A 23313-nucleotide genomic window follows, 5' to 3' on the forward strand; every position below is an offset into this window, starting at 1 on the left:
CTGGGCCCTCCCCCCATCAATCACTAATTGAGAAAATGCCTGACAGCTGGATCTCATGGAGGCATTTCCTCAACGGAGGCTCCGTCCTCTCTGATGACTCCAGCTTGCGTCAAGTTGACACAGAAACCAGTCAGTACGGCCCTTTGCTCTCTTTCATTGCTTCCTGGCTACTGTGAGGCAAGCGGCCTCCTAAGCCTTGCGTTTCCACTCCCATGATACTCTGCTGTACCTCGGGCCTATCACAATAGGGCTGCCGGCCACAACTGAACCTCTGAAAGTCTGCATACATCCTTTCTCCTTTAAGCCATTTCTCTCAGGCTTTAGTCCCCAGGGAAGAAGGAAGTCAGCTAAGACAGACACCAGAGGGACTCGACTCAGGTCAGTGTTTCATTCTCCATCAGCCCTTCTGGGGGGTGATGGAGATGCGACAGCCACTCCGCTCTGGTCTTGTCTGGGGGTGCAAAGACAACAGACCTGGCCCCTTTTCATCTCCTAGTGGGTCAACCTTGATGTCAAGCACCCCCCCCCCAACTTGCTGTCTGGACACTGAGGCAGGGGACTGTCTGCAGAATTTGGGGCATCATTCTGTGTCTGGTACCCATGGGACACAGATACTGTAATGAAGACCTTGGGAAGGGTCCTGACCTTATAGGGCAGGACAGGGCCTCCGATTCTGCGGATCCCTCCCTCAGCAAAGCCAGGCTGTGGTTCAGAGGCGAGGGCCGGGAGAGAGAAGTGAAGAGGAAGCTAGGATCAAATCAGGCCAGAGGCCTGGCCACCTTTGTCTTCCTCGTCTCCACTCTCTTTCTCCATTCCCAACTCATTAACCCTCCTCCACACATCTCCAAGCTGTGTAAGACACCCGTTGCATTCATTTAGAAACTTCCATTCTGCCGGGCGGCGGTGGCCCACGCCTTTAATCTCAGCACTCGGGAGGCAGAGCCAGGTGGATCTCTGTGAGTTCGAGGCCAGCCTGGTCTACAGAGAGAGATCCAGGACAGGCACCAAAACTACACAAAGAAACCCTGTCCCAAAAAACAAACAAACAAAATTTCCATCCTGTATTATTAGATGGGCATTAATAGTGCTGCCTCTTACAGATGAGCAAGCTGAGGGTGGGGACTGCCCAGAGTCCCACACAGCAGGTGAGCAGAGCCGAGGGTCGGACAGCTCCTAAGCCCCTGCCATCCTGCAGAGCCTGGCTTCTTCTTGCCTCCCAACCCTCCCTTTGGCTCCATGACCTCCACACTGGTTTTGGTTTTGTGCCTTTCAATGTGTACAGACTTTTGTTGAACTCTGTGCCTCTGTTTCTTTACTTGCGAAGTGGGGCCGGGACCAAACTAGGGGTTCATCATTGCCTGTGTGGTTGAAGCTGCTCAGTCTGACACAGATCCAAGAGCCACCAGCCCGGATAAGGATGTCTCACCTGGCCTGTCTGTACAGGCCCCATGTTCCCCTCTCTCCTCCTGGCCCTGGGACAGCAGCCTTGGCCAGGCTGTCTCTGTAGTCAGCAAGTCTGAGCTCTCCGTGAAACCCTGGGATGCCTGGTCCACGTGGCCTCTTGTCCCTAGATATGTCCAAATGTTTTAGCAAGATGATGCACACTAGCAAAAACTGCCACATTCCCCTAAAGTAAGGACCAGTCAATGTGGAGTGGTAACAGCAAGAAGGGAAGCCGAGGTGAGGAACCAAGGCTGATGCAGGGCAATGACATGGTCAGGGTCACAGGTCTCTGCCGTGCAGGACAAATTTCACAGAGCCCTTCCAAACACCCTCCTGCCACCTCCCACAGCAGCAAGGGTGTGTCATTCCCATTCTGTCAGGTGAAGAAACAGACATGACAGGTTCCACAATGTGCCAGCCCTGGCTCTGTCCCAAACCCGGTGTCGGGGACTGGGCTTGTATCACTAAGTCATGTATCATTATGGATCCTTAAATGCTCAGAGGCCACATGTGCGTGACAAGGCCACACCCACCCACAGAGCTGCAGGAAGGGGTTGAGAGCAAGGCAGGAGAAGTCGCTCTAAGAGCACTGAAATTAGGGTGCATGACCTTGGTCTGGGGGTTAGCTGTGTGGCTGCTCACAGTACCCAAGCTCTGAGTCTCAGGCTGGATGGGAAGCCAGCTTGACACGGAGGCTGGTTTGTGCTTTCAAAGCAAAGTAGAAAGGCCCACTTCCCCTCTGCTGGCTGCGTGAGGGGAATTCCCAGCAGAACCAACCACTGGGCTGAGTCATCTGGGTTGAGAGGAGCATGCTTCCGTGGGATGTGGCTACAGGTTATGAACTAGAAGAGGTTCAGGTAGGGCCTGTCTGCACCGCACCCCCCACCCCCACCCTGTCGAACACACACCAAGCCCCACCACTGTGCCTGCCCTGCTGGGTTCCGGTTCACCTTCAGCCTTTGCCTTCTTCCGGCTGCAAGCTCAGGGAGGGCATGACCGGGTGCCAGGACGGACCCAGCACAGGCTGTGCACAGTAGGTGCGGTAGCCGGATTGGAATCATCTGCGGCTGTACACCCCTCCCCCTCCCCCCCCCCCATCCCAAGCAAGTCTGGCTTTGTGTTTCCCTCCTTGGTCTCTTCTGAGAAGAGCGACCTCCAATAAAGTGCAGGCATTTGAAGGCTTGGGAGACCCGCTCTAGTTGCATACTGCTGGTCCATCCATAGTAAGCTCAGGCTCTCTACTTCAGGGATATATGGACTCCACTTCCCCATTGGATAGGGAGCTGGGTATGCCTCTTGGGAGCTCTTGGGGGCCAGGCTTGGCAAATGACTTTCATGAGTGCTCAACTTTGTTCCTTTACCTGGTTGTGGGGAGATGGTTCTAAAAAGAGACCGTACATTTTATTTGGCGTCCTCCATAGTCATCTTTTCTAGGACCCCATGCTCCATTTTGAAGACAATGACAAATTACATTCCCAAAGTATGCTCTTGGCTTTGAAGTGCTTATTTGCCTGAAAATATTCATTAGATGCCTACAGTAACAAAGGCACTGAGACACAGAAATGAACAGTGTGTCTCCTCGTCCCCAAGAAGTCGTCAGGTGGCTGGGAACACTCTCAAGAGACTTTCCCAGCTCGACACGGAAGCTGGTCCGTGAAGTTGAGGCAGTCATAAGGTTGGGGCCCCAGGGACTCACCTAGGGGACAGGGGGAAGTGAATGCAAGCTGCAGGGTGTGGGGATGGCCCTAGCCTGCTACATACATTTGTCTTTTGAAGACTTGGGGGGAGGCTGGGCTGGAGTGTGCAGTACCATGCTTGCCTAGCAAGAGCCTGGGTTCCATCCCCCGCACCAGAAGGATGAAAAAAGGATGAGAAAAACATATACCACAAGATGAGCAAGCTTTAACTATTGCCATTTTGAGAAGGGACAGTAACAAGTGGTCAGGGCAGGACTCACTGAGATGGGGATAACCAACCTGACGTGGTCGCACATCCAGTAAATGACACAGAAAACACTTGAACCTCCAACCTCTTCCATGGCCTCTTTTGTTCTTCTGTCCACCCATTCCCTTGTATATAAATGGCCGTTTGGCATATGGCCATGACCAGGACTTTAGAGAGCAGATGAGGGATTTGAGAACCCCTGGAATTTCACAGGCTGCTGACAGAAGCAGGCAAATGAGGCCTCCACATGTAAAATCCAGGGCTATCCATGCAGGAACCACCAGGACAGAAAGTACATTCAGCCTGCTTGACCTGGAAGTGGTTAGGGCAGGACTCACTGAGAAAGAAAGCTAACCTAGGACCCGAAGGATGAAAGGAGTCCCTGGAGCCTATGTGACACCCTAAATCTATTTGATGATATTGTCATACCCAGAGAGAGATGAGCAGGACTTGTAGGTCCTGTACTCCCTCTAACTTCTAATTCTGCTCATGAGTCTGCAGGGACCCTAGACCTCTGTGGGTGTGAGGGCAAGAGAGCAGAAGAAGCATTGACTTGCAGAATCAGCAGAGCCTACAGACTACCTGGTCCTGCTGGGTACCTGTCTTGTCAGTTGTTAAAAGGGGCACAGAGACACAGCACAGCTCTAAGTGTCTCTCTCTCTCTCTCTCTCTCTCTCTCTCTCTCTCTCTCTCTCTCTCTCTCTCTCTCTCTCTCTCTCTCTCTCTCTCGGGGGTGTTGCTGGTGGGAGCCTGCCCCATGGGACTGATCAAGGTGCTGTCATGGGACAGATCCAGATGAAGACTGCCTGACCTTGGACAAACAGTTTCACTTCAGATGGGACCCACCAGGCTGGACAGATGTAAATGTCCCAGTGTGTTTCTCCCTCCTTATCTCACAGAAGGGGACAGTTCTAAAGCTCAAGGTCCTGAGTTCTAAGGACCCCCCACACACACACCAGGAGGGGTTTCTGAGCTGGGGAGGACACTGTAGGCACCCAGAGATGTGTGGTTCCTGTAGCAGTTCCCTCTCTGTCTCTATCTGGTCCTCTCCTGAGAAAGAGGAACCTATGTCTGACTTCAGCTCAACCAGCCAAAAGAGGAAGTGGATGAGCCAGGTCCCTGCACAGGGTTTCTGAGGCCCCAGTGGGATGTGGTCAGGGCCAGCTTAGGAGCCTGAAGGTCTTGTCCTCCTCGCTACTGCCCAAGGAGGCTGCCTGACATCCTTGTGGAAGGGACTCCTCAGGTACCATAGGGTACCCTGGCTTTGGCACAGCCAGTTAGATGCAGGTAAACTAACATTAGCAAAGAGCAATGTGACTTGATGTAAAGACAGATTGTTGTCACCCTGGGACAGGGCTGGCATGCCTCATCTCTCACTACGAGTCATGTCTGCTGTGGCTCACATTAGCAAGATCTATACATTAAAGTTGTTAGAAAAGGGAGCAGAACTGCTGAGGGAGTGGGGGACTTTTCCAAGGTCAAAGTCTCCTAGGGGTCACTGATTGCTAGAGACACTGAGATTTGAGAACCATGGCGCTCAGTCACACAGACACCATCTGCTACAGGAATTACTGCCCCTTGCACCCTACCTCCAACACACATAACTTTGGCTGGGGCTTGGTGGGGCAACAAAAGCATGCCCACAATTTATACATTTCTTTCCTAAAAGTGCTTGAGGAGTAAATGCCCAGGACCTTTCTGACTGCCCCTGCAAAGAAAGTGTCCCCTAGATCAGCAACTGGCCAGTCTGGTAGCCGCTGGCCACACGTAGCTGAGGAGCACTTGGAATGTGACGGCTGTGAATGAGAAATGCATATGATTTTAAAAGCTTGACAAGAGACGACTAAGCATTACTTATTTTATGTGTGTGTATGTGTGGGCACATGTGTGCTGAGGTACCCATGTGGAGGTCAGAGGACAAGTTCTTGGTTCTTCCCTTTCACCACACATAGGTACCGGGGACCGAGCTCAGGCCATCAGGCTTGGAAGCACCCACCTGTCCCCACTGAGGCATCTCACCAGCCCTTCATGCATAATTTTTATATTGGTGTCTAGTAGAAATGATGATACAGAGTGGGATCAGGATCTGTCCCTGGCCTTTGAACTGGCTTTTGGGAACCTATTCCCCATGCTGGGTTGCCTCGCCCAGCTTTGATGCAGGGGAGCTTGGTCTTGCCTCAACTTGGTATGCTATGTTTTGTTCAAGCCCATGGGAGGCCTGCCCCTTTCTGAATGGAGACAGAGAAGTAGATGTGGAGGGGGAGGTAGATGGGAGGTGGGGGGGAGGGAATGGGAGGAGAGGAGGGAGGGGAAACTGGTCAGTATATAAAATAAATGAAAACATTTAATTAATAAAATATATTTAAATTGTAGATCATGGTGTGAACACCTGAATTCTCAGCAATGGGGAAACCAAGGCAGGTAGACTGAGAGTATGAGGGTAGCCTGGGCTACACAAGTAAGTTCCAGATCAGCTTGAGCTTATGTAATTTGACAGTGTCACAAAAATAAATTTTTATAAAATGTTGTAAATTTTCACTTGTTTCTCCTGCTATTTGTGTGGTACTGTGGACTGTGTCTGTGGCTTTTCATGTGACCTCAGGTCATAATGTTAGAAAGGCCAGCAGCTGGGAAGATGAGGTGCCAGAGAGAGGCAGGGAGAATGGGGCAGGATGAGGGTGCCAGGCAGATAGATGCTTTTTGTTTTGCAGGTGTTTTCAGTTGACACTGGCCTGGGGGAGCTTAGCCGCACTCTGCATTCAGGCATAAATCAGTAGGGCAAGGCCAGGTCTGGGCTTTGGAGCTAGCTAATTCCAAGTTCCTGGCCTTGTGACCCTGGACCAGTTAGTCAGCCTTAGGCTTTGGTTTCCCCAACATAGAGACCACTTACCGAGTCCTTAGAGGATTTTCAAAATAGTACCATATAGAATCAACCCCAAGAAAGCATCGGTTCCACACTCATGGAGTCAGTCAACTTCAGATCAAAAATATTTGAAAAACCTGTCTGTTCTGAACTGTGCAGACTGATTGCTTGTCGTTATTCCTCAGATAATATATAAGTTAGTTACATAGCATTTGTATTTGTTATTAAAAGTGACCTAATGATGACTTAAAATATACAGTTGGGGTATTCGTGAGTTATATGCAAATACAATTATTTTATGTGAGATACTTGGGGCACGAGCATCCTGGATCCCACCCCACTGAGACACCAAAGAGTGACTTTAAATGACAAATGCAGTCCATTAAGGGGTCAGAGGTCAGGATATTTTGTTTCAGTATGAACATCCCGGGGCATCTGAAGCTTGGGGGATGCCCAGAGGTCCATTTTCCGTTCATCAGCCTTGCCTCACTTACCCGGTCCATGGCTGGAAATGGCCTGCCTGGTGGTTGGTCTGAGAGGACACAGTAGTATCAGCAGGGGTTGGGCCCCGAGTCTTGTCTGCCAGGCTCTGCTCGATGGCCATCTGGACCAGCTCCTCCTCACTCAGGCTGCTATACAAGCTGTATTCCTCATGCCCGATGGCACGCTGTCTGCCCCGAGTGGTGATCTCAGTCGCCATCTTGGCCACTTCTCCTCCGAGACGCAGCAGTAGCAAGCACGCAGCAGGGGACAAAATCCCTGTGAGAAAACCAAAACCACCCCAGTCACTGAGTGTTCCACGAGACAGCCGTGGTTACCCACAGGGAAGGCTGTGCAGTCACACGTCTTTGAACATGTATGTGTGGGCCTGCATGCTAGTGTGTACACCTGAGTGTGGGTGCTCATGGAGGCCAGAAGCAGCTCTCAGATCTCCTGCAGCTAGAGTTGCAGGTGTCTGTGCACCTCTTGACATGGGTGTCAGGAACCAAACTGGATCCTCTGCATGAGTAGCAAGTGTGCTTAACTGCTGAGCCATCTCTCCAGCCCACACTTTAAAAAAAAGTTCATTTGGTCATGGAATCTGTCTAAACATCAATCCATCTACACAGCCTGTTCCTCATCTATTCACCAATCCACCTAGCCTTCAAACCACCATCTATTTACTCATCCTCTCATGCATCTGTCTACTTACCTACAGCTACCCATTCTCCCATTCATCCTCCTATCTGCCCACATGTCCAAAATCCAAGTATCCTACCCATCCATCCATCTTTGTATCCATTGACCAGCACATGCACCCAACCACTACCCCCTCAACTCTCTCATCCACCATTATTTGCCAGCCTAACTGACCTTCCAATTATCCATCTATCCATCTGTCCAACCTTCCACCCACCTGTCCATCATCCATCCTTCTATCCATTCACTCCCTCAGCCACATTTCCCCCCCTCCTCCTACCCATTCTTTTTTAAACCTATCTATGCAGATATCTACCCACTCCCCATTTCCATTCCGGGAAACCTACCTATACAGGTATGACTGCATACATTAACTAAGAGATTATTTCTTGTGCAACTACTCTGGGTCAGGCACCCCTCTGGGGACACAAAGATCTCAATATCCTTAATCCTGCCTCATGACCCCACACAGTGTCATGTGCATTCTTCCCATCCAGTCACAGCTGTGTCCCACACTGGCACATCAAGACTGCTCTTCGCTGTGGGAGGGCTGAGAATGTTGTGGATGAGTCAGACATGGGCTCATGCTTGGGATGGCATGATCTGGTTAAAACCAGCCATCACAACAGTCTCATTACAGGGATTCTCTTCTAGAAGATACAAATGCCTCAAAGAGAACAGAGCAGGCTGAGCAATAAAATCAAATCAGCCCAACCTGTGATATTTACTGGCTTGCAGCAGCGTGACCACAGGTCAATGGTTCTCAGCCCTGGCTGAGCATTCAAGTCATATGAGGTCTTTAAAAAAACATGCTCCCCCCCCCAAGTGCCAATGTTCTATTCTGGCAAATATATGCGCCCCCTCCCCCAGAGACAGATGTCCTTCTCCTTCTCCTTGGATATTGGGCCCAAGCCTTTGAGACTTGCTCTGCCAAGTGGAAGCTGGTGGGCACAACACACTGGGCATATGAGAGATCCCTTCTGTCGTGCCCAGTGGAAAGAGGAATTTCCCAGGAGACCTGCCTCCTTGCTATCTGAGACCCGGAACACATCAGGCTCCTGAGGGTAGGCATGCTCCACCCAGCAGGGGTCGCTGTCCAGTTGATGGAAGCCCCCTTCAGCCCATGGGAGGTCAACACCACTCCCATGCCGCACTATCCTTCAGTGAGTAGGAACCTCCATGTCGCAGTCCCCAGCCCCAGCCTGCAGCTCAGCGTCTTTCCCACCTGCCGGTATGGACCTTGGGTACCACTGCTCCATCTAAGGACTGCTTTGCTGTGTGGCATTCTTGTGGCTCCAGCTAACTGGTACCCAGGAGACCAGTCCAACCCTTCTCAGAGAGGACATCCAAATGGCCCACAGCCAAAACACCAAGAGGCATTCACTTCACATTCACTTAAGGTTGAGGGGTTCGGACTCAAATCTAAAGCAACACAACTTCCCCTGCCCCACACAGCTCAAATGAAAATGGTGGAAAATGCAAATGCCAGGGAGTGTGTGTGTGGGGTCACCACAGAGACTACAGGGTCACCAGGCATAGTGTAGGGCCATTGCCTCCCCAGCACCAGAAGTGGAAAATGGCAAACCACTTTGGAAAGCCAATGGCGTATGCTAAGGCTGACCATCCAAATGTCCTAGCGATCTTCTTCCAGCTACATTCCAAAGAACTAGGGGACGTATAGAGATAAGTGAGGTCTAGAGTATTCAAGGCAACATCATTCATCTAAACCCAACTGAAGCAGATCCACGATGCCCACCAAAATAAATGCACTCACACGGGATGGTGGCATCATGGAGAATGTGCACCCATGAAAGCACGCGGCTTTGCACGAGGATGGGTCAAAACAATAGTGAGCCAAATGAGCAGGATGGCCAGAACTTATACACATGGTTCACATGTGTGGAAGCCACATGCATCTACATGATCATGCTTATATCAGAGGCTGAGTTCTCTTCGGGAAGCTGTAGTCTGCTGGAGCATGTGGGGACCACAGTGGAGGCAGGTTCCTCAAGTGTCCACTGCTGAGTATTTTCATGGCACAGTGAGTCTCTGTAAGGGTTCCTGAAAGCATTCACATGTGACTTGTGTGCACATATTTCTACATGCACATACTACATTGTGCTGTGACCTAATGACTCAATAAATACAGAAAATACCAATCAGAAAGTACCGTGCCAGGGTCCTACATCAATCCCCTGCACTCAGAGTCCTGGGAGTGTGGTCCAGGTACCCACCTGTCAATTGTATTTGAAGAAGAGCCCAGGCAGATAGGAGCCACTGGCCAGAAAACACAGACAGGGAATGGGCCAGTACTTGGGGGGGACACCCATGCACACACACACACACACACACACACACACACACACACGCACTTAGCATGGACTCACATGATGAGGCCCTTCAACGCAGCTCTGCTTTAAACCCTGTAGCAGTCCCTACTTGCTCTATGGATCCCCAGCAAAGGAGAGACTTTACCCAACAATTCTGGGCTCTCCCAAACACAGCCAGTTGAGGCTTCAGACTTAAAGCATCAAAGTGGCTAGGACAGCGGGGACAGCGGGGACAGCGAGGACAGCGGGGACACCAACTCTCTTCCATGCAGAGGTCTCCCCGGTACCGTTCCCCTGCGCTCTCTCCAGCCTCTTAAGTCAGTTCCATGCTGGTCGCCCTGGCCTGGCCTCCCCGCTTACTCACCAAGTGACACCCTGTGCTCACTGCCCCCAGCCCCGACTCTGCCTGTGAAGGAAGCTCTTGCCCCAGCTTCCTGCCCTTCAAAATCTGCTTCTTATGCCTTCCGCCTTTTCCTCTCTACACCCTAACCTTCCATCCCAGACACCTGGGTGGTACCTTCTCCGACACCCACGAGGCTCTCTCCTACCCCAGCATCTTCTCCTGGCCTGTGCCTGACATGCCTCCCCATCTCTCTCTGCTCTCAGAACTCCTCCACAATATTTAAGGCTCCACAGCAAGTGTCCTTCCTCCAGACTCCATCCTGATTCCAAAAGGAGTCATGGGCTATGGTCAATGAGAACTTCGCAGAAGTTGATTTGGAGACCCTAACAGAACAGGCCACAGTGTGCCTCTCCAGGCTGAGCAGCGTTCACTGACCACCTAGTCTCCCATTCCCTCAACTAATAGAGCCCAAACCTTTTCCGAGCCTCTGCCCAGGGCTGGATGCTGTCCACAAGGCATTGCCTTGCAGTAGCCCTCCCAACTCCAAAACTTCTGACTTGACGTCTTGCTCCTACTGATCATTCTAGAACTCCAAGGAGAGTAGCTGTAAGGTAGAGTGCTTGTCTAGAGCCCTGGGGTCCCTCTGTCCCAGCTCCAGCACACGAAAGTGCACACACACACACACACACACACACACACACACACACATAATTAAATGTCATTCACCCCATTTTACAGAAGAAACAGTTAAGGTTCAGAGTAGGAGAAGGGTATGCCTTGGGGAAACTGGGACTGAAATCTTGATCCACCAAATGCTCCTCTTGAAATTCCAGAAGTGATGATCAGAGCAATAGCCCATAACGTGGGTCCTGAGCAGGTGGGCCATCTCCTGCCCCAGGCTTGAGTCCTGGAGGAAGACCAGAGTGCCAAGAACTACTGGGAGGCCACCTAGGATAGGAATATCCATTTCCCAGAGACAATGGGTCCATGAGCCCTGACTGGCCAGGCCCAGGGCATGCAGCGGTGGTCCAGAGCTGGTCAGCCCACATGCAGGCTTGACCCAGGGAAGCTAGGCCTCCCTTGAGGCCCCTCCTGCCCTCTGAGGTGCTTGCCCTACATGTTGATTCCCTGGGTCCCCTCCCAGGTGGCCTCTGTAAAGTAGTGGGGAGTAGCTGTTTGGAGGACTTGAATTAGCAGACAACAGTGCTTTCCCAACTGGGCCTCGGTTTCCAGTCTGTGAACTGGGCCAAGTGTGGATCCCAAGTGGACTGTGATGAGGGTTAAAACAGCGCTGAAAGATGAACCTCCTTTCCTGCTTTCCTTGAGCCTCCTATGTGTGATTGTGTGTGGTGTTGGGGGCCTCAGCGGGAGGAGATCATGCCGGGGTGCCCTATGAAGAAACAGGGCATGTCTAGAAGGCAGCCATCCTCTGGCACCCAGCCCCTCTGGCAAGGGACCTGGGGTTAAGTATGAGGGGAGATGTGTTGTGTTCACAGAAGAGCTGAGGAGGTCGCTTCTCAGCTGCCCTCTAGACTGCTGGCCATCTGAATTGCTTGCAATGACCTTTCCAGCCTGTGGCATCCATAAAACATTGTTTCATATTCCTGTTCAAACTCCAGCACCTAACTGAAGGTCAGGCACACAATAGGTATTTAATAAGGGCACGAGAATAAACAGTAGAATCAGCATAAGTTTTAATTCCCTGGAGGGCCAGCTGGTTGCTGGGCTGGGGACCCCCTTGCCACCTACTCTAGCCTTGCCCTGCCATCTGCTGGCTGTGTCTGGGATTGCAGCCTGCTCACTAGCAGGCCTCATCCTGTTAGTGAGCAGGCCTTGGACTGTTGCAAGATGCATAATTTATTGCAAATGTACAGAACATCATCTGACATACATCCAGGGCCTGGAAAAAATCTGAATATGATTTGCAGCTCCCTGGAAGCAGCCTTTACCTGCTCGTGTCCATTCAGGACCTGCCCTGGCTGACAGTTTTCAGAAGGGCCATCTGACGGTTTTACCTTCTTCTGGACTCTCCTCCATTTAAAAGGAGGGTGGGCCAAAGTGAAAGGAGCCCCAAACCTGTCTTCTTCTCTCGTGAAAAGGGTGGCTGTCAGCTCCTAAGCTGAGCAGTATGGCATGGTGAGATCTGGTCAGAGCTGGGGTGGGTGGACTCCATGTCCTCCCTCATCCATCCTGATGCAGAGCTGGTGTCCATTCCTCCCAAATGCCCCGGCCCTTCCACAGTCTAGTTGTTCTAGACCTTGGGGGACCACCTGCCTGGCCTCCCCCTCCCCCACTCCCAGCTTCACTCTGTACAAGGTGACCATCTGCACAGGACAACGGCGACTCTGAGGAGATTTTTCAGCTCCATAATTATGCAGGGCACACGGCAAGCACAGTGTGCGGTTTTCATTTGGGGGTCACATATCCACTGGGGCATGAGTGTGGAGGGCAGGCTGCTGCACCGTGCTCCTGAGCAAGGCCATGGCGCTGAGCCGGGTGTCACCTCAGAGCTGTACTGCCAACGCAAGAGAAGGCTCTCTTGCCACCAGTGTGTGCCCTCGGGTTGGTTGCTGATTGAACATCTCGATTGACATCGAGAGTCAGTGGTAGGGGTGTTTTTCTGGCTGACAATGGGGAAACTGAGCAACACCCAGAGAGATGCAGTGATAAGGGCGGGACTAGAAGGCTACATCTTACTTTACACAAGACTTCTGTCTCGCATAGCTAAGGGCAGCCTCCAGCTGCTTTTCTTTTTACTTTTTGCACTTGCACGCGCGCGCGCGCGCGCGCGCGCGCGCACACACACACACGTATGCATGTGTGTTCACATGTGTGGGTACAGGGGAGGCGAAAGTGTGTGAATGTGTGCATGTAAGACTGAGGGTGACATCGGGTATCTCTATTTAATTTTTTGAAACAGGGTCTCTCAATGAACTCAGAACTAACCAGCTTGCCCCAGAGATCCCTGCCTCTGCCTTCTATGTGCTGAGATTACAGGCAGCTGCCATCCCAACTCCAGTCCTCATGGTTGTGAAGCAAGTGCTTTTCTTACCAAGTCATCTCCCCAGCCAGCACCCCTCCTGATGCTCTTTAAGGTTTTAGGAGAGGCTGGAGATAAGAATAAAGACTTTGTGTTTTTAAAAGTTTGTCTATATGTATATACTATTATATGTGCATATATAATAAATTGATACTCACAATTGTGTTTGTAGTTGAATCATACAAACCCTTCATGTAATAGATACTATATTATATACATATAAGAATGTATATATGTGCAATCAGCTCTCTGAATCTGTGGATTCTACATCTATGAATTCAACTAACGAAAGTTTAAAATATCCAGAAAAATGTTCAAGTAATGGTGAATACCTGTAGACATTGTTCCTTGAACATGTATAGACATCACTTCTGTCATTGTTCCCTAAACAATACTGTGTAACGACTGCCCATGGGTAATCCAGTGATGGTTTCAATGAGGATAAGAGAATGTGTGCACGCTTTATACAAATACTACACGTCTTCCCTAGGGGTCTTAAGCAACTTGGATTTTGCTATCTACAGGTTCCAGGAATGCATCCCAGCAGATGCCTAAGAACAACTCTGTATGTACCATTGACACATACATAGTGCCTGTCAATGTGTTGTGAGAGTTTCGGGGTCTCCCAAATGGTCCAAGACCCTTAGCCTCGGGTGATCTTGAAAACAGGCTGCTTGGACTAGCCTGGGACTGAGGAGGAAGTGGGGAGCTACTGAGCTGTTCCTTGTCCCCTCCCACCCCCGGTATGCAGTTTTATTCTTCGCAATGTTCCTTCTACCATCAAACTCCTCGTTCTCCAGCAGGGCTCATGGGAGACCTGGAGATTGCTCTCCCTGCCTGCTCCTCATGCTCTGAAATCTGAACAGAAAAACCCACACTCGTGGTTGTGGACCCTGAATTGTGGTCAACCACTGTCCTGAGCAGAATCCTTTGACCTCAGTGCCTGTGCTGGTGAGTTTGTGTCAACTTGACACAAAGTGGGACACCTGGGAAGAGGGACTCTGCCTCCATCAGATTGGCCTGTGGACATTTAATTGATGAAGGCAGGCTTAGCCCACCATAGGCAGTGCCACCCCTGGGCAAGGGGGTCTAGGCTGTGTAAGTGGGCAAGCTGAGCAGGCCAGGGCAGAGGAGCCGATAATCAGTATAATCAGTTGGTTTGGTGTAAGTCAAACCAATCCTCCCAGCAGAACACCCAAGATGCTTTCAGTCGATGTCTTTATCACAGCAACAGAGAAGCAAAGTAGAGCAACCCTGGGAAATATTCCTTCCCTCTGGTAAAGATGGGAGACGGAGGCCCAGAACGTCAGTGGCCAAGGGTACATCTATTTATCCCTTTCTTCATCGACCCCCTCCCCTAGCCCCAAACGCTGAGGGCGATGGCAAAGATTCCTACAAGGGACTCTTCACCTCACCCTGCTGCATCTTATTGCTGCCCTAGCTGAGGTTAGACCCAGACCGAAGCCCCAGGGTGGGCCTTTGATGAGTGTATTAATTGCTTCCCTGTTGCTGTAATAAACTAAAAACTGCAAACTGGAGGTAGGGCTATAAACTCTCAAAGGCCACCCCCAGAGATGCACTTCCGCAGTACAGCTGCACCTCCCCAGAGTCTGTCCCACTCCAAACAGTGTCACCAACCAGGGACCGAGTCTTCACATTCATAAACCTATGTGGGGCATTTCTCATTCAAGCCACCACAGCAAGGAACAGGGCTGAAGGGCCTCTGGTGTCAGCCTTTATAGGCCTCTGTCTTCACAACTTAACATCTATTTTATCATCTGCATCAGAGGAGCAAGAGACCCTCCAGATCCAGCCTGTTGACCTTCCCTCCTAGACGAGGGGTGACCATCACCTGAGATAGCAAGTCAATCCCCCTTGCACCCACGCACTGTAAATGACTCACTGGTTGGCCAAGCTGGACTTGGGTGGAGTCGCTCTTCGGCCTGGTGTTGGATGCCTATCTGAAGTGAGTAGACATTTGTTGGTGCCTCTCCAGGACAAGCACATGGAACAGGGCCTCACAGCTTCTCAGCACAGCTGACTCGGCGGCTGGTCTCAAATCCTTGGTCACAGCCAAGCCTGTGACTGCGGGGTATCAAGGCTTTGGGGATTCTGAGTCTTGCTCAGTTGTTGTGTGTGGGAGACTGTTGTGTGGGGATATGATAGGCTCAGGGCTAGAGTGCAGTCAACACCACCACACAGGCCTCTTCTTCCTTTGTATGGAGGGGACACTGAGGCCCAGAGAGGTCATCCAATGGGATTTGATCTTGTCCTAAGCTGACTCTGCCCTCACTCCACTACCAGACCAGAGGCCTATTGTACAGAAAGGGGAAACTGAGGTTCTGTCTGGAGTGGAACACCCTGCCTTCCCTTTGCTTGTCCAGTTCACAATGGCTCGTGAATCTCTCTCAAGCCACCTGGAATCCTAAAAAGACAACTTGATAATTTATTGATTTGGGGCCTGGGGTCCATTGATTAAAAACACCTCAAAAGACAGTAAGAAAGAGGTTGAGAGAGGGGTGCAGGGGAGTAGGGGAGGAACAGAAAGAAAAAATACTTTTCTGAGTTTTGTGACAAATACTGTGTTCTAAGGAATCAGTCCCTCACAGAGCTGAAGGCCGCCAGAGGCATTGCCTGTGAGCAGCAGTTAACAGGACCCCAGGGAGCCTGGGTTCCCTCTTATTCCCCCAGCCCCTAAGCTGTTGCCTCTCCAGGGCCAGGAGGTCACCTTTGTCTCAGTCAGGGTGGAGGGCCCCTCCACTGCCTCCAGGCCCTGCAGGAACTGGCCGGTGTCCCAGGCTCTGTCCTCCTACGGAATCCAGCCACACATCAGTATGGCTCAGTCCACAGGGCTAGACGCAGGATTCCAGGGCCCTGACCCAGTTTCTGCCTAGTCTGTAGACATACCAGGCTCTGTCATCTGCCAGCAGCCTGAAGTGCTGGTGATGGGTGGCAAGGTTGGCCACTCCTCCCCCTTCAGGCCGCCAGGGACTCTGCAGCTCCAAAGAGGCAGCCCAGGGGACAGGCTGGAGACATTACTGTGTCTCCTTCAGAAAGACTCTTGGATCTAGTCTTTGGGCGACACATGGTACCCAATGATGCTGTGAAGATGCCAGGGGAACCCTGCTGGGTTCACAGAGATGCCGACCACCACATTGCCAGCCTGAGAACCATGGGAGCTGTGGCTGTGAACACGAGTACTTGAGGTCCTGAAGCGTAAGTTTGATTTCCAATTCCAGCTCCTCATTGCTGCCCAGCCTCAGACAAGACCCTTAACCCCTCATAGCCTCAGTTTCCAAATCTTGTAAAGGGGAGTTAATGGTCACTTCACACTCATGGTGGACTTGAGAGGGGTCAGGGAAATATTTCCCTCACATTAAGTTTTTGATAGATAGCAGCTAACATGGGTTGAATTATTTATTATTAAATCATTCCAGGTCCCCATCCAGGGAAAGAAGACAGCACTCCCAATTACCGTCTTAAGGCTCCCGGCACATACCAGGTGTGGTCTACTTGTGCCAGAAGGGACCAGAAATATGAGATGGTTCCTTTTAGTGGGCATGCGCCCGTGTTTTGAACAAGAGTGGAATTAACAACTGCTTTGGCTAGGGTCAGGCTGTAGCTGGGGGCTGGTGTGGCAGCCTGCCTAAGCTCCTGTGAATTCCCTCAAACCTTGCCTCACAAGAACTCCCTGCAGAAGGAGAGCTTTCTTGCCCCAAGTAGGGCTTTGTCCTACTTTGACCTCCATTGTCCCTCGATGTCACTAGCCTGTTCATATCAGCCCATCTCCCTGGCTTCGCAAATTATAGCCTGGGATAAAATCCACCCACCTGCCTCCCCTCTGCTCATACACTTTTCCAGTGTGTTCCACCCCCAACCCCCACCCAGGTCCTGGAGTGAGCACTCCTCCATTCAGCCTCCACTGGGGCTTCACTCTCCTTCCCATCCCAGGGAGTCTTTCCCTCAGCAGCCCTGTCCTTCCCACATCTCATCTCCCTTTGCCCAGCTCTTCCTCCACCCAGAGACCCCTTGCTCACTGTGATAACATTCCATCTGTTCTTTCCAAGACCAGTGCTTATTCAGATATGGTGTGTGCGCATGCATGTATGCATGAGATATTTTTGCATCACTGCCTCCCACAGATTTTTTTTTTAGTCTCATCTAGGTAGCATTTCTCATTTCACACCCTCTCCTAACCCTCCAGAAAGGGCAGGCAGAGCCCACGTCACCTGGGTTGTTATCAACTTTACATTACTGTTCATGCACAGCCCTCTTCGTGCAGCAGACGCTGAAGTCCTCTTGCAGGAAAACATCTACCGTTTTCTCTGCCTGGAAGCATGTTCAGAAGTCACCTGTCTAACACAGACATTACCGGAGACCCTATGGACCCAATAACAGCATCATTGCTCACTCCTTTCACATGTCCATGTTAAGAAACACACAACAGTGACACTCTAAGCCGGAGTCCTCCAGAAGAATAGCTATCATGCATGACTCCCTGGTATCATGCACCAGACCCAAAGTCTCCGGTATGTGCAGAGCTGGAGAGAGGGAGCAGAGGGAGAAGCATGGCACAGTTTGGCTACAGGTCTCGGTGAATCCTGAAGCTGCAGGTCCCAGCCCGCCCAGCAATTCTTTTTAAAGTCTCTGTGACCAAGTCGAAAGCATGCATTACCTGCAAGGCTCTGTGACGGGGACACGGGTCTGGGCCACAAAGAGATTTTCTCGACTGTCTGAACTCAGAACATGCTCCCTGAGTTTGCCTCCTGTGCTGGCCCTGAGCTTCCAGCTGCTGTGCCAGGCAGTTCTGAAACACTCTCCTTTGAAGCAGGGAGTTTATTTCGGGCCCACCGCATGACCGCGATGTCAAGCCAAGCTATAAGATGTTATGACTCTCAGATTTCCCTTCTGAAGATTGAACCGAGGAAGCTGCAGTCCCGCCTTCCACTCCTCTAGGGGCACAGGGGACAGGCTCCCGCTCCAGAGAGCATCTCGGGAGGGCTTCAGCCCTCACGTGATGTCATCATTTGTAAGCCTTGACATGGAGGCCATATATGGATATGTTTCTAGAACTGCTCAGGCAGGCGCTAGAGAGGAGGGAGACGCAGGAAGACAAGACAGAGGAGAACACAAAGACACAGCGTTGGGAAAAGAGAATAAAAAGCCAGGGAGAGAGCAGGGTGTGTAAGGAGAGCCCAAAGGGGGGAGCAGGAAGATGGACTGAATGAGGGAGGGTACATAAAGGGTTCTACATAAGACCCTTGAGAAAATCAAGGCTCAGTGATGGGCATGCAGCAGGTGGCCAAGGCTAACATTTAGAGACACCAGCTATCCAGAACTGGATGCTGTGGGGTGGAGCCCCAAAGGGACACAGAGCAGGGCATGAGCCAACAGACCAGTGAGCACACAGCATCAGGCCACCGTGGATAGAGTCAGCCACAGAAGGGACCTACTACCCCCAGGTCTGGGAAAGAGTATCTCCCTTTCTGGAATAGGGATTCTAAGAGAGGAGGCTATTTCCTCTTGTCTTTTGAATCTCCAGCGTCCTTAGCCATGTACTTAGCAATAGGAAGCAGAGGAAGTGATGTCTAGAGACCTCCAAGGCTACACAGGGGACAATTTGTAGTTACCATGTTGTGAGGCTGCCCCTGCCTGCCACAACCAGGGGCCCAGGCAGAAGAAGCACTGAGGGAGAGTGGACTGGGAAGATGATAGCCGCAGACAGTGAGGACCAGTTTTAAAAGTGGTCCCTCCTCCCTCCCCAACAAGTACTGCATCTCCCTCATCTCTAGCTCCCACCTAGGTCATTCTAGAAACATACCCATACATAGCCTCCATATCAAGGATCACAAATGCCAGAGATAAGCCACCTAGGCTGACCTTTCACCCCCTCCTGATCATTAAAATCATGAGATGGGCCAGGTGTGGTGGTGCACCTTTAATCCCAGCACCCCAGAGGCAGGGGCAGGTGGATCTTTATGGGCTCAAGGCCAGACTGGTCTACAGAGTGAGTTCCAGGACTGCCAGGACTACTGAGTGAGACCCTATCTAAAAAACAAAACCAAACAACAACAAACCCATAACAAGAATCCAAAACAAACAAAATCATGCGATAGAATGAGATGGTATTTTCACGTCTCTGGGCCCGAGGCCTCTAATATGCAGGACCAGCTTCAAATATCTACTGAATATCTAGCTTCAAAGTTGAAAGCATTTTCTTCTTCGCTTTTGAGAGTTTCATATGTATGTACAATGCATTGGGTGGGCCATCAAGATGCACCAGCAGGTAAAGGTGCAGGCTGCAAAAGTCTGTCTCAAAAAGACTAACAAAAACCAGGATTCAATTTCACTTTCTTTGCCTGTTCACGGTGGGATGTCTTTCTCAATCGTGTCACAGTTCTCGGCAGAGCCGAAGCTCCCTGGTCTTAGGGGGTATTGTAACCTCTCCGACTGCACGGCCTCTTGGGTATGGTACCCAGAGTCCTTGGGTCCCAGCTGAGACCCAGCAAGGTGCTGTGACTCCTCTGAGCTCACTCGGCAAAGAAGGACATAACAATGCACACACTGAAAACTGGCCCATGGGATCAGATGCCTGTGTCCTACAGCAGAGACACTCCTGTGACATGGGCAGGTTTGGGTACCTGCCTCAATATGGAAGACAGGAAGTACGGCTCAACAGGAAGAAGTATGCTCTGGAGCCGGGCCTGAGTACTGCCTCTCTCAGCTCCCAACCCAGGGCTCTCAAGTTGAGCTGACTTGGACCTTCGAGTGTTGGTACTAGTTCATCACTCCATACCCTGGTCCAGCCTGTGGGCTTTCCGGTCGCTGAGTATTAGCCATTTCTGTGGGCATTAATGGTGTTGGGTAGCCGTTTTAAACTGTGTGTCCCTGATGAGTAATCATAATGAGCATCTGATGGCCTGGACTAGTGATTTCTGGAGCATTCCATGGTCCCCAACGTCAAGTAATATCCAGGAGTAGCTCTAGCAACTATCTTTCAGAGCCCACAAAGGGGTGGAATTGGAACAGATGCGGAAATCATAGGCGAGTCAGCCTGTAGGAGGAGGAAGGTCTCTAGAAGGCCCCAGGACTCCCATGGAAAATGCGGGATTTCGCCAGCAGGACCCAAAAAAGCAATGAAATTTAAAACCACCCCCCTTTTTCTGCCAGGACCCCTGTTCCAGGAAGAATGGAAGGAGCCAACATGCAGGGAAAAAGAGCCAGCCAGGGGCCATGAGAACTGGGCTGTGACCGCGCCAAGGCTCAAAGATGACGTTGGCCCCAGAGTGGAACATCACAGCTAAATTAAGCACCCTGTAGCCCGATGATCTGGCCTCGGCCCTCACTACCTCGATAGAAATTTATTTTGGTTTCATATAACGGAGAGGAAGAGAAAAACAAACAAGAGCCCGAGCCTGGCTCTAGGCATGTTTAGAAGGGAGATCAGGAAAGAGCTCAGTCCTGGGAGGGGGGAGGGGGCACAGTGAGAGGGGCTGAAGGAGGGAGCACCAGGGTCCTCAGAGGTCAAGGTGAACTCCAGAGAGGGAGCCCACTTTCCCCGCTGACGGGCTACCAAAGTAACACTATGATGTCCCCTTTCCCCCAGCTGCTCAGGAGTATACTAGACTAGCCTTAGACAGGACCACCCTGCTGCAGAAAAGGCCCACTGCATTCCCAGTTTCCAACGTGAGCCCTGGTGGCAGATAACCCTAGCCCGTTCTTAGCTTGGGGCCCCAACTGCAGCCTTGTCTTCTGAGAGTAGAGGTGAGATGATCCCTTTGACTGTTGGGGGATTCGGCAAGATCTCAGAGCTCAAGTTGCCCTCAGGGCTGAGCAGGCAACGGTCTGCGCACATTTCTTCTTCCCACAGCCACCTGCAGAAGAGACGTCATCTCCCACTGCTCTGGGAGCAGAGGGCGAAGACCGTCAGGGACTGAGTTATTCCAGGGGCTGCTGGTCCTTACAGCTGGCCAAGTCACTTGGCCCCCTGTGAGGTTTATCTCACGATGCCTGAGCCACCCTGGGGAACTCAAGGACAAAATTAAACCCTGAGCAGCCCACAGGCCTGAGCTAGCTGCTGGGAACAGGTTTCCCACACACATAAATACGTTCCAAGCAGAGCTGCGAGCCTGCTATTGCTCGCCAGCTGGAGGGAGGGACCTCAAGCAAGAGCAGAATGTGCAGACCCAGCTCCTTCCCCTGGGACTAGGTAGGCTGTGTGGGACCCTACTGGTCCTGCTGGACACAGCAGCTCCTGCCAACACTGCTTAGCTACATGGGAACATCCTCTGCCATTCCTGTATAACTCGGGGCGGGGGGAGGGGGGATGTCAGAGATCTAGCCAGCGACCATGGAGTCATGCTTGCAGGGACCAAGTTCTGAACATGCAGCTGTCACTCATTTGGCATCTCTGCAGGGACAGCCAGCCGTAGGGCAGCTGCTGTGGGTTTCAGCTTCCACCCTCAATCTTGCGCCCCAGGGAGCCTACGGGGCCAGAGATGCAGCAGCGCCCACCGTAGAGTGCCAGACAGACATGACCTGCTGTGGAAGGCTCTGGGCTTGCTGGGCTGAGGATGCTGGGTCGTGGGTATGAAGTTGGGCTTGGAACCTAGGGAAGGGCCAGAAATTTTGATGTCCCAAGGGTGGGCTGTATCCTTTTCTCTACACATGGAAAGGAATGGAACAAGATGCTTCCATTTTGGACCCTTCTGGTGCTATGAGGGAGATGCTGCCATCCTAAAGTCACAGGAGAGGAACCCAGGCCCTCTGAGGACCTTCCAGACCAAGCCATGAGGAGCCCCAGACTTGAGGCCTCCATTCTACAAGGAAGCACACCCTTGTTCTGAGGAAGGGACACTGTAAAGTCAGAGGAATCCCCAGCTCCTGTTGGGAGTCTCAGTTCCAGTCCTCTGCTGGGTGCTCCTAACACTCTTAGATAAACCACTGTGCTGCAGACTCAGAGACCAGAGTTGAGCAAATGGGCAGGACCCTGACCACACAGCAAGGCCAAGACAGTCCGTACTTCCACATCTGGAAACACTTGGGCGTGTCCATGTTGTAGATGACAATTGGCTACCTTTATGTAGCTGGAGTTTTCTCGAGTCCTGCCTGGCCCACAGTTGAACTTACCTTTACTGTCTCTTTAAAGACTTTATTTTTAAAAACTATTTGTTTATATAACTGAATGTATTTATTTTTCTCTCTTTCAAGCCTATGTGTATTTTTACACACATTGTAAACTATTCCATCTGAATCTGTCTTATTGTGAACCTATTGCTTTAAACTGCAGCATTTCTAAGACTGAAATGGCTGCTATGGCTGCTGGCTCCACCCACCTCAGCTTCCCAACATGGTGGTAGTATGTTTTCCACCAGCTCTGGGAGCCATCAACTCTTAGAAACAGTGTGTCTATGCTTTTATCAAAGCAGCATGTAGCCCAGAAACCTCTTTTTTTTTTTTTTTCTTTTAACTAGCAAAGCCTAAATCCACCACACAGCATCAGCATAATGTGCGGCTTGGAGACACCTCCTTCCTGCCATACTGCATGCAGGTCAAGTTCACATGCCAGGAGCCCGCCATAGTAGCTCAAACCCGCAGGCTGCCACTAACTTGAAAGAGACAACTAGGAAGCTGTTTTTAGCTCCATTTTAGAATCTTCTCAGGTTTTAGGTGGAAATTCTTGACAACTTGTTGGGCGCCATTTGTAGCTGGAGTTTTCTCGAGTCCTGCCTGGCCCACAGTCAGGAAAAATCTCTCTCACCTGCCAGTCTCGCAGCCGATCAGACCCAAACAAGTAAACACACAGAGACTTATATTGCTTACAAACTGTATGGCTGTGGCAGGTTTCTTGTTATCTAGTTCTTCTATCTTAAATTAACCCATTTCTATTCCTCTAAAAGTTGCCACGTGGCTCGTGGCTTACCAGTATCTTAACATCTTCTCATGGTGGTGGCTGGCAGTGTCTCTCTGCCTCAGCCTTCCTGTTCCCAGAATTTGCTTCTCTGCTTGTCCCTCCTACACTCTCTGCCTGGCTGCTGGCCAATCAGCATTTTATTTATATAGAGCGATATCCACAGCACCTTTAAGTCCAGACAATCTGAGTGTCGATGTCATTGGACCTTGTGTCCCACAGTCAGTCAGTCTTGGGGCCATTCCCAGCAGATTCATTTGT

At 51.1% G+C, this 23313-nt stretch overlaps 1 protein-coding gene across 1 annotated transcript in view; it reads right to left on the reverse strand.

Moving 5' to 3' along the window:
- The window catches only part of Asb2 (ankyrin repeat and SOCS box containing 2), a 48659-nt gene that overhangs the window by 20192 nt on the left and 5154 nt on the right, over positions 1 to 23313 (reverse strand). The window contains exon 2 of the mRNA XM_076551297.1: positions 6745 to 7009. Coding sequence (XP_076407412.1) covers positions 6745 to 7009 — 265 coding nt within the window. The remainder of the gene's footprint in view (positions 1 to 6744; positions 7010 to 23313) is intronic.

The sequence above is a fragment of the Peromyscus maniculatus genome, chromosome 14, assembly GCF_049852395.1.
Source record: "Peromyscus maniculatus bairdii isolate BWxNUB_F1_BW_parent chromosome 14, HU_Pman_BW_mat_3.1, whole genome shotgun sequence".
NCBI classification, from domain to species: Eukaryota; Metazoa; Chordata; class Mammalia; order Rodentia; family Cricetidae; genus Peromyscus; species Peromyscus maniculatus.